Below are 12,519 nucleotides of genomic sequence, written 5' to 3'. Positions count from 1 at the left end.
GTGTGCATTAAGTCACATAATGGCCAGAAATGGTGTTATTTTGAAGTTGGTCTAAAGCACAGTTACCCTTTAGGTTTGTCATTTGGAATGTTTTCTTTTTTCTTTTATTTATTTAACCCATTTTAATGTTTGCTTTTTAGAATCCCAAAAGAACTAGGTGAACAACTCTTTACAAAACCAAAGCCACAAACTGAAGAGGAAGCAGCAGCAGCAGCAGCAGAGCAGCAGAGTGAAGGTAATGTAGTAATCCCACAGCCGTCTCCACATGTAACCTCCACTCATCATCCGCATTTATCACCGTCATCCCTGTCCATTAATTCTCATTAATTAACTGGCCTCTGTGCTTCGCTGCCTGAGGTTAATTATTTTCTGGCCTATTTTTACAATGCAATTACTACTTGCCATTCATCCTCCTGGACGCCCTTGTTGTGCTTATTACTACATCGGCGACCAGGTATATAGTTTCCACAGAAAGTTCTCAGACTGCAGCAGCCTTTACGAGTTCCCATTAGGTTATTCTTTTCAGGACTATTGTTGCACTCTTTTTTACAAATAGTTTAACCCTGGCTGCTCCTTAAAGTTAAATGAACACTCTTCTGTGTGTTACATGATGCATGCATTCTCTTTGGTGGTAGCGTCGGTGTGTTGTGCACTGCTTGGATTTCACCATGTCCAATCCTTTTGTTCTCTGATAATTCGGCAGAGTTGTTTGGCAGCAGCTTGCCCCACTTTTTTTTTTTTTTTTTTTTTTTTTAAAAGGAAAATGTTTGGACAACAGCTAAAGTATATGGCGGTCTAAAATTGTAGTGTTCAATTAACCTATTTGTAGACTGCTCTTTACATGTGCCAGTGTATTCTGTACACGTTATACTGAGGATGCACCATGTACCTGAATGTTCTCAGCACATACATGTAGGAAAAATGTTTACACTGATATCTAACTTGTAAACTCTTTGCAGTGAGGACTACACCATTAAAGAAAAGGAAGCGTCTTGATGATGATGGTGAAAATGAAAAGCCTCAGAAGAAACTATCATCTAAAGAAGTACGTCTTCCTTCACTGCTCTGGGTTTTGATGGTTGCCTAGTATCTCTCACAAAGCCATGTTTGTTTGTTTTTTAACAAAGTACTATATTTTACTATTTAGTCTCTGATGTTCCTACTATAAAAGATGGTTATCCCCTTAGGATCGGTTTTTACATAGAGGCTACTAGATAATGGTGCAGTTTAGAAAACCTCAGCAGAATCACTAGAGAACCTATGAAGTGTTGTGGTTTGCCTTATGAGAGGTATGCCAGGCCATCAGCTCCTGATCTCCGATAGTATCGCCTGGATGGAAGCAATGACTCCTTGACCACCAGTGACCTAACCACTGAAGCCCGAGTGTGATAGGTTCTTATGAAGCTGTCCCGCTTTGGTCAGGAGAGCCGCGGCCAGTCCGTGCATTGCTGTCCCATTTGCACAGACGTGTGAATGCGCCCTTATTTGTATGTCGCACTATATAATAACATGTACACAATTGTGCATTATGCCTTTTGTATAAAGGCAATAGGGCAGCACAGTGTACTGAAGATCAACACGGGTGTTGGTGTAGCACAAAGCAGTCTGTGTTCTGGTCCTCTAACTTTATTTTCTTTATTTTTTTTTTGCAGAGGAGGAGGATGGAAAGGCAGCAACATTCAAAGAAAGTAGGAGTGCGGTACTACGAAACTCACAACGTCAAAAACAAGAACCGCAACAAAAAGAAAGTGAACCCTCAAAACAAAAATGTCCGACAAAAACAGTCAAAACAGAAACATTAATTATTTGTTGTGTCAATAAAGGTCTGACTTTTTTTCCAGCCTCTGGATATTGGTCTTTCCTCTGGAGTACGGCTTAAATGTAGAAGATGTATAATGGAAGTGGTGGATTTGCTGTTACAGCAGTATTAGGTCATGTTCACACATACATGTACAGCTACCTATGTGCAACAGATATGCAAAGTTATTTTCAATGCAGAGCACAAAATGTTTCCAATGGAGCATGTAATGATTGTTTTCTGTCTGCCTGATGGGGGATCTGGCAGAAAAGAAGAGCACAATGGATGTACGCAGGAAACTTATTACCAGGGCTGTGGAGTCGGTAAGCCAAACCTCCGACTCCTCAATTTCCCTGACTCAGACTCCACAGCCCGGCCTCACTACTGAGCGTGTACATAAAGTGCAGCACAGATTCATCTCAACTAAAAGCAGAGATCCTTAGATCAGGAACAGAACAGACATTTATAGGACATATAACTTTCCCAAATTATTATGAAGACATTTACAGCACATCCTGCATTGTACTAATGAACCCAATTTATTATATCATTTAAGAGTTGGTCCATTTTATACCGACTGAGATTCCACCAAAATGGAGTCCACCTCCACAGCCCTGCTTATTACAGCTCCGTAGAGCTCTGAGAGCAATAGTCCAGCCAGCAGCATGAGGCCTGATGATACGTTTACATGGGTTGTTCCACAATGGAATACTTTCACACCATACATATTTATTCCTATTTTAAGTTTCACCAACAATGTTTTTTTTTCTTAGGTTTTGACTATGCCATCAAAAATGTGATTATAAATAAATATACACTAAGGCTGTATTCGCACATCCATGTGTCATGGTCTGGGATTTACAGACCGGAGACTTCAGCTCAACAGCCTCATAGGCAAATATTAATCTGTCAAGTTTAAGTTGGGAGACCCGCGGCCGGTCTGTGCATCGTGATTTCTACTACGACACACGGATGTGTGATCATGGAGTAACCTAAAGGAGCCGTTCACTAGGATGAGCACTTTATAGATGAAGGCATCTCTGCATTGCTGTGACTTAGTAGTCAGTGTACTTGTGCCCACTAATCTAAGACAATGCTGAAATGTCATTTTCAGCTTTGCTGAATGAGCGGTTTAGAGGGGTATTCCTCTCTTGTGCGTTTATGGGGTATCCAATGGATAATGGACACTGCCACGTCAAGGAATGGAGTGCTGGCTGCACATGTACGGCTCTCTCCATTCACTTCTATAGAAATCTGAAAACTCGTTAAAGAAGGCTCTGCAATTATCCAAACTCTCATAAGAAAGAAGAAAATAATGCACTTCTCCATTGAAATCAGCATGGAACAGGTCCAACTCATGGGAGAAATCCTAACATTGGGACCCAAATTTATCATGTATTTTAACAAGTGTCAGAGCGCAATCTAGTATTTTGGAATATGTCTCTAGCTGCCAGTGCAGAACAGATGGTCATCTTCCACTGCAGTGACTGAATCAGAAACTAGCGATTTAGAGCAATAGTTAAGACCCCAAAGACTATAGAACAATGGTAAGACTCCCACCCCCCAAAGAATAGGTCTCTAACCTATCCTATGGATGTTTTGTGGAAAAGCCCTACATGCTGGATATACCCAACATGCATGTTTTATCTTGTGGAAATGCAGAAACAGATTTCACCACTTTAAAGACTGGAGGTAAAACCTATAGTGAATCTGTAGCAGAAAAATTCCTGTAATCTGCACCACAAATCCACAGCGTGGGAAGTCTGCTACATAGTCACATTCTCCAGCTAATTCAAGCCATCGTGGACTGTGAACTATGGTAGTGCGGAGATCACTTTAGACTGGATCACTTTAAAGGCCAGAAATGCATATTCAACTCTGTCATCAGTGAATCCCTATTAACAACCCACAAAACACAGTAAGACTTGGAAAGAGGTTAGAACAATTTTATCATCAAAAGAACTTGGATATTAAATATATTGAGGTGTTTCATTATAGAATGAGCGACATCGTAACATTCTTCATGTCCGAGGGAGTTTTAATATATAAAAGCCAATTTTAATTAGGAATGTGTCCCAGAGGTAAAAATATTAGTTTCTTGGCATTAACACGAGCATAGACTCCAGACTGCAGACATCCCGTCAACAGATGTTACTTCTTGGGCGCAATAATTCCTTCGAGCTGTGCCTGCAATATAAAGCATTTCAGTCATTAAATAAAATGCCAGAGCGCATGGATGAAGAATAAGGTTACTAGTCTTCATCAGTAGGTAGCAATGCCACCACCTTCAAGACCTTATCCACACAGTGCAGATTTGGTGAATACTTATAAGGCAAGGAGGTCCATTTTATTACCCCCTGTATTAAGGGGCTATTTCTGATTCCAACTGAATACTGCCCAAACTGGTAATGTGTGAAATACCCTCAGCCCCCCGATTCACGATTGTTTTTGCAACTTTGTATCAGGAATAAAAAGTAGTAAAAATGTCTCTAAAAGAAACTTTTATATTTGCTCTTAATTAATTTGTGGCCTTTAATTGGTTTAGTTGTTTTTTTTTCCGTCTTTTTTTCTTATCCAGATGTTTTAGCTTACTTTTATCATTTGTAACTTTTCAAAATGTCGCAAAACTTTTGCTTAACTATAATTCAAAACCGCACGGGAGTATAAAATGTGCCTAGTTTTATTTTTGTGCATTTTAAGACGAACATGCGACTTTTTGCTCTACAAAAAGGCACAAACGAGGTAAAGGATAAAGCGTGTCTTTAATTTAGTGCAAGATTTATCAACCTGATTGCGGCATTTTGAAGAATTTGGTACAAAAAAGAATGACTTTAAAAAAAAAAAAAATAATAATAAAAATAAAGAGCAAACTAATCCGACTTTATGGTCTCGATTCGGCATATACATTTTTTTTTTTTTTAAGCCACTTTTTTGTCTTATGATATTTGTTTCCGTATTTTGTGCCCATTTTTTTAAAAAAGGGTCGTGCAGTCCATGAATTCTGCGCAATGTCAAGAACGGTCTTTATTTTTCTTTGACCTGTTATAAAACTTTTTAGTCACGAAATGGTGCAAAAATTGTGCCAAAATTGGTGTTTACATGAGATCTCTCCATTGAGGGGACTGGAGTAAAACTGCATTTGTGACTTTTTGAAAAGTCGCAATTGAAGATTCTTTTTCTCTTATGCTTTTCACTGTACGTAGTTTCTATTTTTCTAGATCTGACTTTCATGGACATGGAAAAACTAAATTTTTTATTTTTAATGGGGGAGGAGAATAATTCAAATTGTTATACACTGCTCAAAAAAATAAAGGGAACACTTAAACAGAATATAACTCCAAGTGAATCAAACTTCTGTGAAATCAAACTGTCCACTTAGGAAGCAACACTGATTGACAATCAATTTCACATGCTGTTGTGCAAATGGAACAGACAATAGATGGAAATATTTATCCACTTTAATTTTGGGGGTGACTCCAAATCCAGGCCTCTATTGGTTAATAAATTTGATTTCCATTGATGATTTTTGTGTGATTTTGTTGTCAGCACATTCAACTTTGTAAATAACAAAGTATTCAATGAGAATATTTCATTCATTCAGATCTAGGATGTGTTATTTGAGTGTTCCCTTTATTTTTTTTGAGCAGTCTGAGGATCTCATCTCGGTATCTAATGGCAGTCAGGCTACCTCTGACGAGCACATGAAGGGCTGTGCGGCCCTCCAAAGAAATGCCACCCCACACCATTACTGACCCACTGCCAAACCGGTCATGCTGAAGGATGTCGCAGGCAGCAGATTGCTCTCCACGGCGTCTCCAGACTCTGTCACGTCTGTCACATGTGCTCAATGTGAACCTGGTTTCATCTGTGAAGAGCACAGGGCGCCAGTGGCGACTTTGCCAATCCTGGTGTTCTGTGGCAAATGCCAAGCGTCCTGCACAGTGTTGGGCTGTGAGCACAACCCCCATCTGTGGACGTCGGGCCCTCATACCACCCTCATGGAGTCGGTTTCTATCAGTTTGTGCAGACACATGCACGTTTGTGGCCTGCTCGAGGTCATTTTGCAGGGCTCTGCCAGTGCTCCTCCTTGCACAAAGGCGGAGGTAGCGGTCCTGCTGCTGGGTTGTTGCCCTCCTACGGCCCCCTCCACGTCTCCTGGTGTACTGGCCTGTCTCCTGGTAGCCCCTTCAGCCTCTGGACACTACGCTGACAGACACAGCAAACCTTCTTGCCACAGCTCGCATTGATGTGCCATCCTGGATGAGCAGCACGACCTGAGCAACTTCTGTGGGTTGTAGAGTCCGTCTCATGCTACCACGAGTGTGAAAGCACAACCAACATTCAAAAGTGACCAAAACATCAGCCAGAAAGCATTGGTACTGAGATGTGGTCTGTGGTCCCCACCTGCAGAACCACTCCTTTATTGAGGGTGTCTTGATAATTGCCAATAATTTCCATCTATTGTCTATTCCATTTGCACAACAGCATGTGAAATTGATTGTCGATCAGTGTTGCTTCCTAAGTGGACAGTTTGATTTCACAGAAGTTTGATTTACTTGGAGTTATATTCTTTTGTTTAAGTGTTCCCTTTACTTTTTGTGAACAGTGTATTTTAACATATAGAGAAAATTACATTTCCCTGGGAAGCCCAGCAGTTGGACTAAAGTGGCAGTCATGGCATAAGCACCCCTTGGTCGTGGGGAAAAGAGCGATGCAAGCGCACATCTACAATCGTGTCATTCAAATGCTGCTGTTAATTATTGAGTATAACATTTGAACTGTTCAGAGCAAACTCTGGTCGCTGCTGTTACAGGCAGATCCCGGCTGTGCAATGCAGCCTGCCAAGTATGGTGCGGACTCAGCGCCTGAGGATGTTCTGTACATTGGGACTAGTGATAACCCTTTAACCAAGCATGCTCGGGTGCTTACCGAGTATCTTTGGCATGCTTGCATATTATGTTCGAGTCCCTGAGTCTGCATGATTTATGGCTGTTAGACAGCCTCAACACATGCAAGGATTGCCTGTTAGGGAATGCTTACATGTGTTGAGGCTAACAGCCATAAATCATGCAGATGCAGGGACTCGCACATAATATACGAGCACGCCAAAGATACTCGGGAAGCACCCGAGCATGCTCAGTTAGAGGGTTGAACGAGCACGCTCGCTCATCACGAATTGGGGTCCAACATCGTACGTACTATTACGTCATATGCCAGGAAAAGCTTAATACTGCTCTGTCCTTTCGTTCCTGAAAGGCCCTTACACGACGCGATAACTGCTTAAACAATTGTTCATTCACAGATCATTTTACAATCCTTGCCCAGGGTCCAGTGATGGAACAGTGAACGATAATGTGCTTATTTGCCGCCATTCCAATCTTTTATGTGGACATCAAAATCCTTATCACCAGCACATCCAGCTGTGCAAAAAGGCATCTGCGCCTCATTGCAACGGAAACTTGCAATCGATCGTATTTAATTTATTATAAATCCATGTCAACCAGTGGCGATGGGCTTGCTATATCCTCTATCGGTCTCGTTACTGGCAGAAGGACTGTAAGAAACATCTGAAGTGATGATAACCAGATTGTGCTTTTCTGTCTGATTCTTATAGAACACTCGGGTAAGTCCTGTGTAGAAATCCAGCACAGCTTTCTTTATTATGTAAGGCTATGTCCTGAGTTGACTTAAAATCCCACCATTGCCAAATTATCAGCTAAAGATGAAAGGTGGTGCACTGGCCTGTTGCCCGATTACTGGAACGAGTAGGCTTTGTTCTTGGTTTTAGGTATTTGTGAATTTTGCTCCTTTAGTCCAGCAGTAATGCCCATCACCCGGCCGCCTGTCCTCTGTAGAAAGCATGAGGATTAGAAAGGTCCTCTGAGGATTAGAAAGGTCCTCTGAGGATTAGAAAGGTCCTCTGAGGATTAGAAAGGTCCTCTGACTATTTCATGTGCCCATATCCTTGATCATCACCCTGTCTGGTAGGCACAGCCACTGCTGTTGGTGTCTGCACTCTCATGTGAAGGTTCCTTATACTGAGGGTACAATGGTTGTTGCAGGATGTGTGTCCGACACAACGCTGTCTTAGGCCTCCTCACGTCTGTATAATACTGGTACCGCAAAAACAGATACCGTTATCATTCGGGGTTTTTCATCCATTTTTTTTTCCGGTATGGCTTTAGAAAGATCAATTCCATAACTTCTCCTATATTTTGCAATGTTAAACATGAACAACACACGGATGTCATACATGTGGAGGGGGCCTTAAAGTGTTTTTTGTCAGCACAGAATGACTTCAAACCATGTACTGCTGCTTGGTGCTTGGCGGGGCCAAACATATATATACACATTCCCACCTACTTGTTTTCCATCTATCTCCGCTCTTCTCTGGCCAGAGTTGTCAATAAAAGAAGAGTGAGATAGAGATTGAGGGAAAACAAGCAGGTGGGAAGGTGTAATTAAATGATTACCCCCGCCATGATGCACCAAGCAGCAGGACTTAGTCTGAACAGCATCCTATCATGACTGTGTAAAGGGTGCACAAAGCAAGGTCCATAACTGCACGGTTAGGCGAGCCTGGTGTGAAAGAACCTGACTGACCCACATGCCCATCAAACATCTTTGAGATGAACTGGAACATAGATTGTGGGCCAGGCCTTCTTGCGTCTAACCTTACAATTATTCTTCTGGATAAAAAGGCAAATTTCCACTGACACCATCCGAAATCTTATAGACAGCCTTCCCAGAACAGTTGAAGCTGTTGTAGCTGCAGAGAGGGGAACAATGCCATACTTATTCCTATGGATTCAGAATAGGATGTCATCAGTGTTCCTGTAGGTTTACTATGTAGGTGTCCCAATAGTTTTGTCCATATGGTGTAGATTATTTCTTAACTAAAATTAGATATTGAAATATCCTCTTTTTTTCCCTACAGACAAGGTGGCACTCACCAATGATGACTCCAGTCCACTCATATTCACGGTCACAGGATGTTACACAGGGACATATCGCTACAGTTGTTTCACATGCAGTCTCATGTAACTGTAACATCCTGTAGTCGTGAACACTTAGAGAGCGTTAGGACATATGAAAGGGGGGTGAAATTAGTAGTGGAAAACCTAATAATCCGTTTTCTAATATTCTATTACTTGCCCTGCTCCTGTAAGCTCATCTCTGTGTGGGTGATGTAGTCGTCTGTTGTAATCCAGGTATAGCTACTTCCAGTCTGGAAACTGGAATCAGAGGAACTGAGTAGCGCACGTCACTGCTGGGGGGCATGGCTACCTCAGTGAGTGACAGCAGTCTGAGCACGCATGCTCAGATTAGACATCACTTTCCTGACCTGCCTTTATCCCACTGAGGATTTGGAGTGCTATACCTTTAGCTGATAAGCACTGCAATGTGCTGTTCATCATCAGAAAGCATATCACAGGGCTTCTCAGCTGGAGACACGGCACTTCAAAGCATCGGCAGAGTCAGTCTGTACCACACATGAACAAGCTCACATCAGGGTTCCTTTTCTTCTCTGCTTGGATACAGTTGATGCTTTGAAGTGCTGTCCCTTCAGCTGACAAGCCCTATGTTTTGCTTAGTAATGAACAGCAGCACATTGCAGCACTTGTAAGATGAAGGCATGGCGCTCCAAAGCCTCAGCAGGGTCCAGGCAGAGGAGGAGAGTGAAGTCTGATCTGAGCATGCGTGCTAAGGCTGCTGTCACTCACTGAGAAGTAGCTTCGCACCCACCAATAATATGCGCTATTCATTTCTTTTGATTCCGATTTCCAGACCGGAAGTAGCAGAGCCCAGAACCACAACAGAAGACTACATTACCCACACAGAGGTGAACTTAGAGAAGCAGTGCAGGTAATAGGAGTATATTAGAAAACTGATTGTTAGAGAGAGTCAGGACATATGAAAGGGGGTGAAATTAGTAGTGTAAAACCTAGTGTTCATCACAGGATGTTATAGTTACATGTGACTGAATGTGAAATAGCTGTAGTGATATGTCTCTCTGTAACATCCTGTGACTGTGAATATATAATAAAGTGGACTGGAATCATCAGTGGTGAGTGCCATCACCGATTGTGAACCACAGATCTTCTGTTATCTATATATAGGAAAGTGAAACGTGTTTTCGCCACAGCGGTAGTGTCACTCTATTATTATGATCAGGATCAAAGATTTTTTTTTAGCATAGATAGTGACGTAGAAAATTACAAAAAAAGGTCACATTTATTTTTTAAAGCTGTTAAACGGAATAACTTGATTTAAACAATAGATCATTTTCTGATGAGCTGCTATATGTATTTAAGTTTGAGAACATTGATTCTGCATGTTCTGTTGTGTCTTTCTCCTAAGATGTTAATGATTTCTGTATCAGTCACCATGAATTAGGCACAATATAAAAATTCATGGGTGGTTAATAAGTGGTCCGCTCAGTAATCATGTTGTCATTTCATACAAAGTGACTTCTAACAGTACTGCTCCATTGTGGTGGCCTGGCCGGGCCCTGCTGTGGCATAGGGGGTAGCGGAGGATGGCCACAATGACCATGTTCAGTTGGATGAACTTTTGAGGTCAAACAATTTTTGCTTTTTCACCTTTGACTGGAAATCAGCACCTGCACAATAGAAGAGTCAGTCACCGCCATCTCAATAAGCTATGAACACCACAGCTTGTTCACACGCGAACCCATGGTCACTAAGAGAGGGCTTCATCGCTTGGGCTAATCTAAGTCTCTAATAGGTTTATCGCCCCATATGCCATTACATGCCTTAATCAGTAATCTTAGAGTAATTCCTACAAGAAACATGACTTGTGTATCTAACTGTATTCTTCTAATACCGGGAATAACACTTACCTTCAGCTGCTGGTTGGTTCTCTTCAGGAACTGGATTTCCTCCGCATGCTTCTTCTCTTCCACTTGCCGCCTCTCTGCCTCCCGTTTTTCAATGGCTTCACATTTGGCTTTCTGCTCATTAACCAGTCTTTCAAAATCTTTTTTCTCCTGCTCTAATTCTGCAATCTGTAGACCATAAATCACAAGCGCAAAAATTAAGACTTTCTTGCAAAACAGAAATAATGGTAATAATATAAGGCAAGGTAATGTATAATATAAGGTAATGGCAGCACTTACTTCCTTTCCCTGCCGATCCCCAACAGATTTACTCACTAAAACTGTCTGCTGTGTTGGGGGGAGGGAAGGACCATAGGCTACTCATGGGAACATTTCCAAAAATTGCAGTCCTCACACCTCTTAGTCCCTAAAGTTCCACATGACAGTTGTTGGATGGACAAGCAACTTTGCAATATGCTAATTACTAAAATTATGCCCCATTCTCCCAATATCTATTTTTTATTTTATCACTTACTGGTTAATGCTAAGGGGACCGACATAACGGTGTTCAAACATGCTTATAAGCTCTTTCATATTGAGCTTGCTAGTGCTGCTCTGTCTTGATCCTGGCCGGCTTCAATGCCAATGCGCTACCGATGCTACCAAGCCACCTCATATAGAGTGAGTTTGTAAGCGCTGCTCTGAAGCTGACCTGATCATAGGAGCGCCCGGTTAGGTCTTGATCCTGGCCAGCTTCAGTGCTAGTGTGCTACCTATGCTGCCAAGCCCCCTGATATAAAGTAAGTTTGTAAGCGCTGCTCTGAAGATGTCCTGATCGTCAGATCGCCCCGTTAGCTCTTGATCCTGGCCAGCTTCAGTGCCAGTGTGCTACCTATGCTGGCAAGCCGCCTGTTATAAAGTAATTTTGTAAGCGCTGCTCTGAAGCTGACCTGATCACTGGAGCGCCCGTTTAGGTCTTGATCCTGGCTGGCTTCAGTGACAGTGCGCTACCTATGCTGCCAAGCCGCCTGATATAGAGTGAGCTTGTAAGCGCTGCTCTGAAGCTGACCTGATCACTGGAGCGCCCGTTTAGGTCTTGATCCTGGCAGGCTTCTGTGCCAGTGCGCTATCTATGCGGCCAAGCCACCTGATATAGAGTGAGCTTGTAAGCACTGCTCTGAAGCTGACCAGATAGATGGAGCAAGCCGTTAGGTCTAGATCCCATTCGGCTTCAGTGCAACTTCGCTATCTATGCTGCCAGGCCACCTCATATAGCAGTGGGCCAGCCGTGCAATGAGGCTGGTAGCCTGAGCTGTCAGCTATGAGACTCATGAAGACAGGAGTTGCTATTAACTTTTTAAGAGTTCATTCACACATCGACCACATGATGTGTTTTCTGCATTGCTTTTCTAAACTATGAAAAAAATGCAATATGAACGCTCTGGGTGAATATAATGAATGGCACTTTTTTTACTGAGTGTACGCTCGAATCAGGAAAATCTCCAGTCATTGGATATTGTGAAAACATTCTTTGTCCGTATTAATGAGACATAATAATCCACCTTTACTTTCACATATCAGTGACCAGCATTTCAGCTGCATTATTCGCCATTATTCGTGCTTACGATGTGATGTAAAATAGAAAATGGCAGGTGGCGCCCGCTGCGTGTGACTGACAAGACGCCTGGATGCTTTCTCTCCACATTTGCTCAGACCCTATTTCTGGATATTACACTTTAATGGTATTATGCGGCTAATAGGAAAATGAACATTCATGGAGACGGAGGCCGTCGCTGCTCCTCTCTAGCAGACAGTTAATGTCATTTCTTTCTTTGAAATCATATTAGTCAATGATGTGTTAGCGGCAGGGAAGAAAGAAACC

General features: G+C 42.2%; 2 protein-coding genes across 2 annotated transcripts in view; one reads left to right on the top strand and one right to left on the bottom strand.

Moving 5' to 3' along the window:
* Window positions 1-1,840, top strand: part of GNL2 (G protein nucleolar 2) — a 40,243-nt gene extending 38,403 nt beyond the window's left edge. The window contains exons 14-16 of the mRNA XM_073665887.1: window positions 141-235; window positions 960-1,045; window positions 1,653-1,840. Of these exons, the coding sequence (XP_073521988.1) occupies window positions 141-235; window positions 960-1,045; window positions 1,653-1,802 (331 nt within the window). The 3' untranslated portion in view covers window positions 1,803-1,840. The remainder of the gene's footprint in view (window positions 1-140; window positions 236-959; window positions 1,046-1,652) is intronic.
* Window positions 1,841-3,723: 1,883 nt separating this feature from the next.
* Window positions 3,724-12,519, bottom strand: part of DNALI1 (dynein axonemal light intermediate chain 1) — a 33,143-nt gene continuing 24,347 nt past the window's right edge. Inside the window, exons 5-6 of the mRNA XM_073665889.1 lie at window positions 10,662-10,826; window positions 3,724-3,985 (exon numbers count right to left, since the gene is read on the bottom strand). Coding sequence (XP_073521990.1) covers window positions 3,950-3,985; window positions 10,662-10,826 — 201 coding nt within the window. The 3' untranslated portion in view covers window positions 3,724-3,949. The remainder of the gene's footprint in view (window positions 3,986-10,661; window positions 10,827-12,519) is intronic.

Source organism: Phyllobates terribilis, unplaced genomic scaffold (genome assembly GCF_046119375.1).
Source record: "Phyllobates terribilis strain yellow unplaced genomic scaffold, ASM4611937v1 Scaffold_2__4_contigs__length_985480577, whole genome shotgun sequence".
Lineage (NCBI taxonomy): Eukaryota > Metazoa > Chordata > Amphibia > Anura > Dendrobatidae > Phyllobates > Phyllobates terribilis.
The sequence above is the reverse complement of the archived record's forward strand: the minus strand, read 5'-3'. Positions and strand labels throughout refer to the sequence as shown.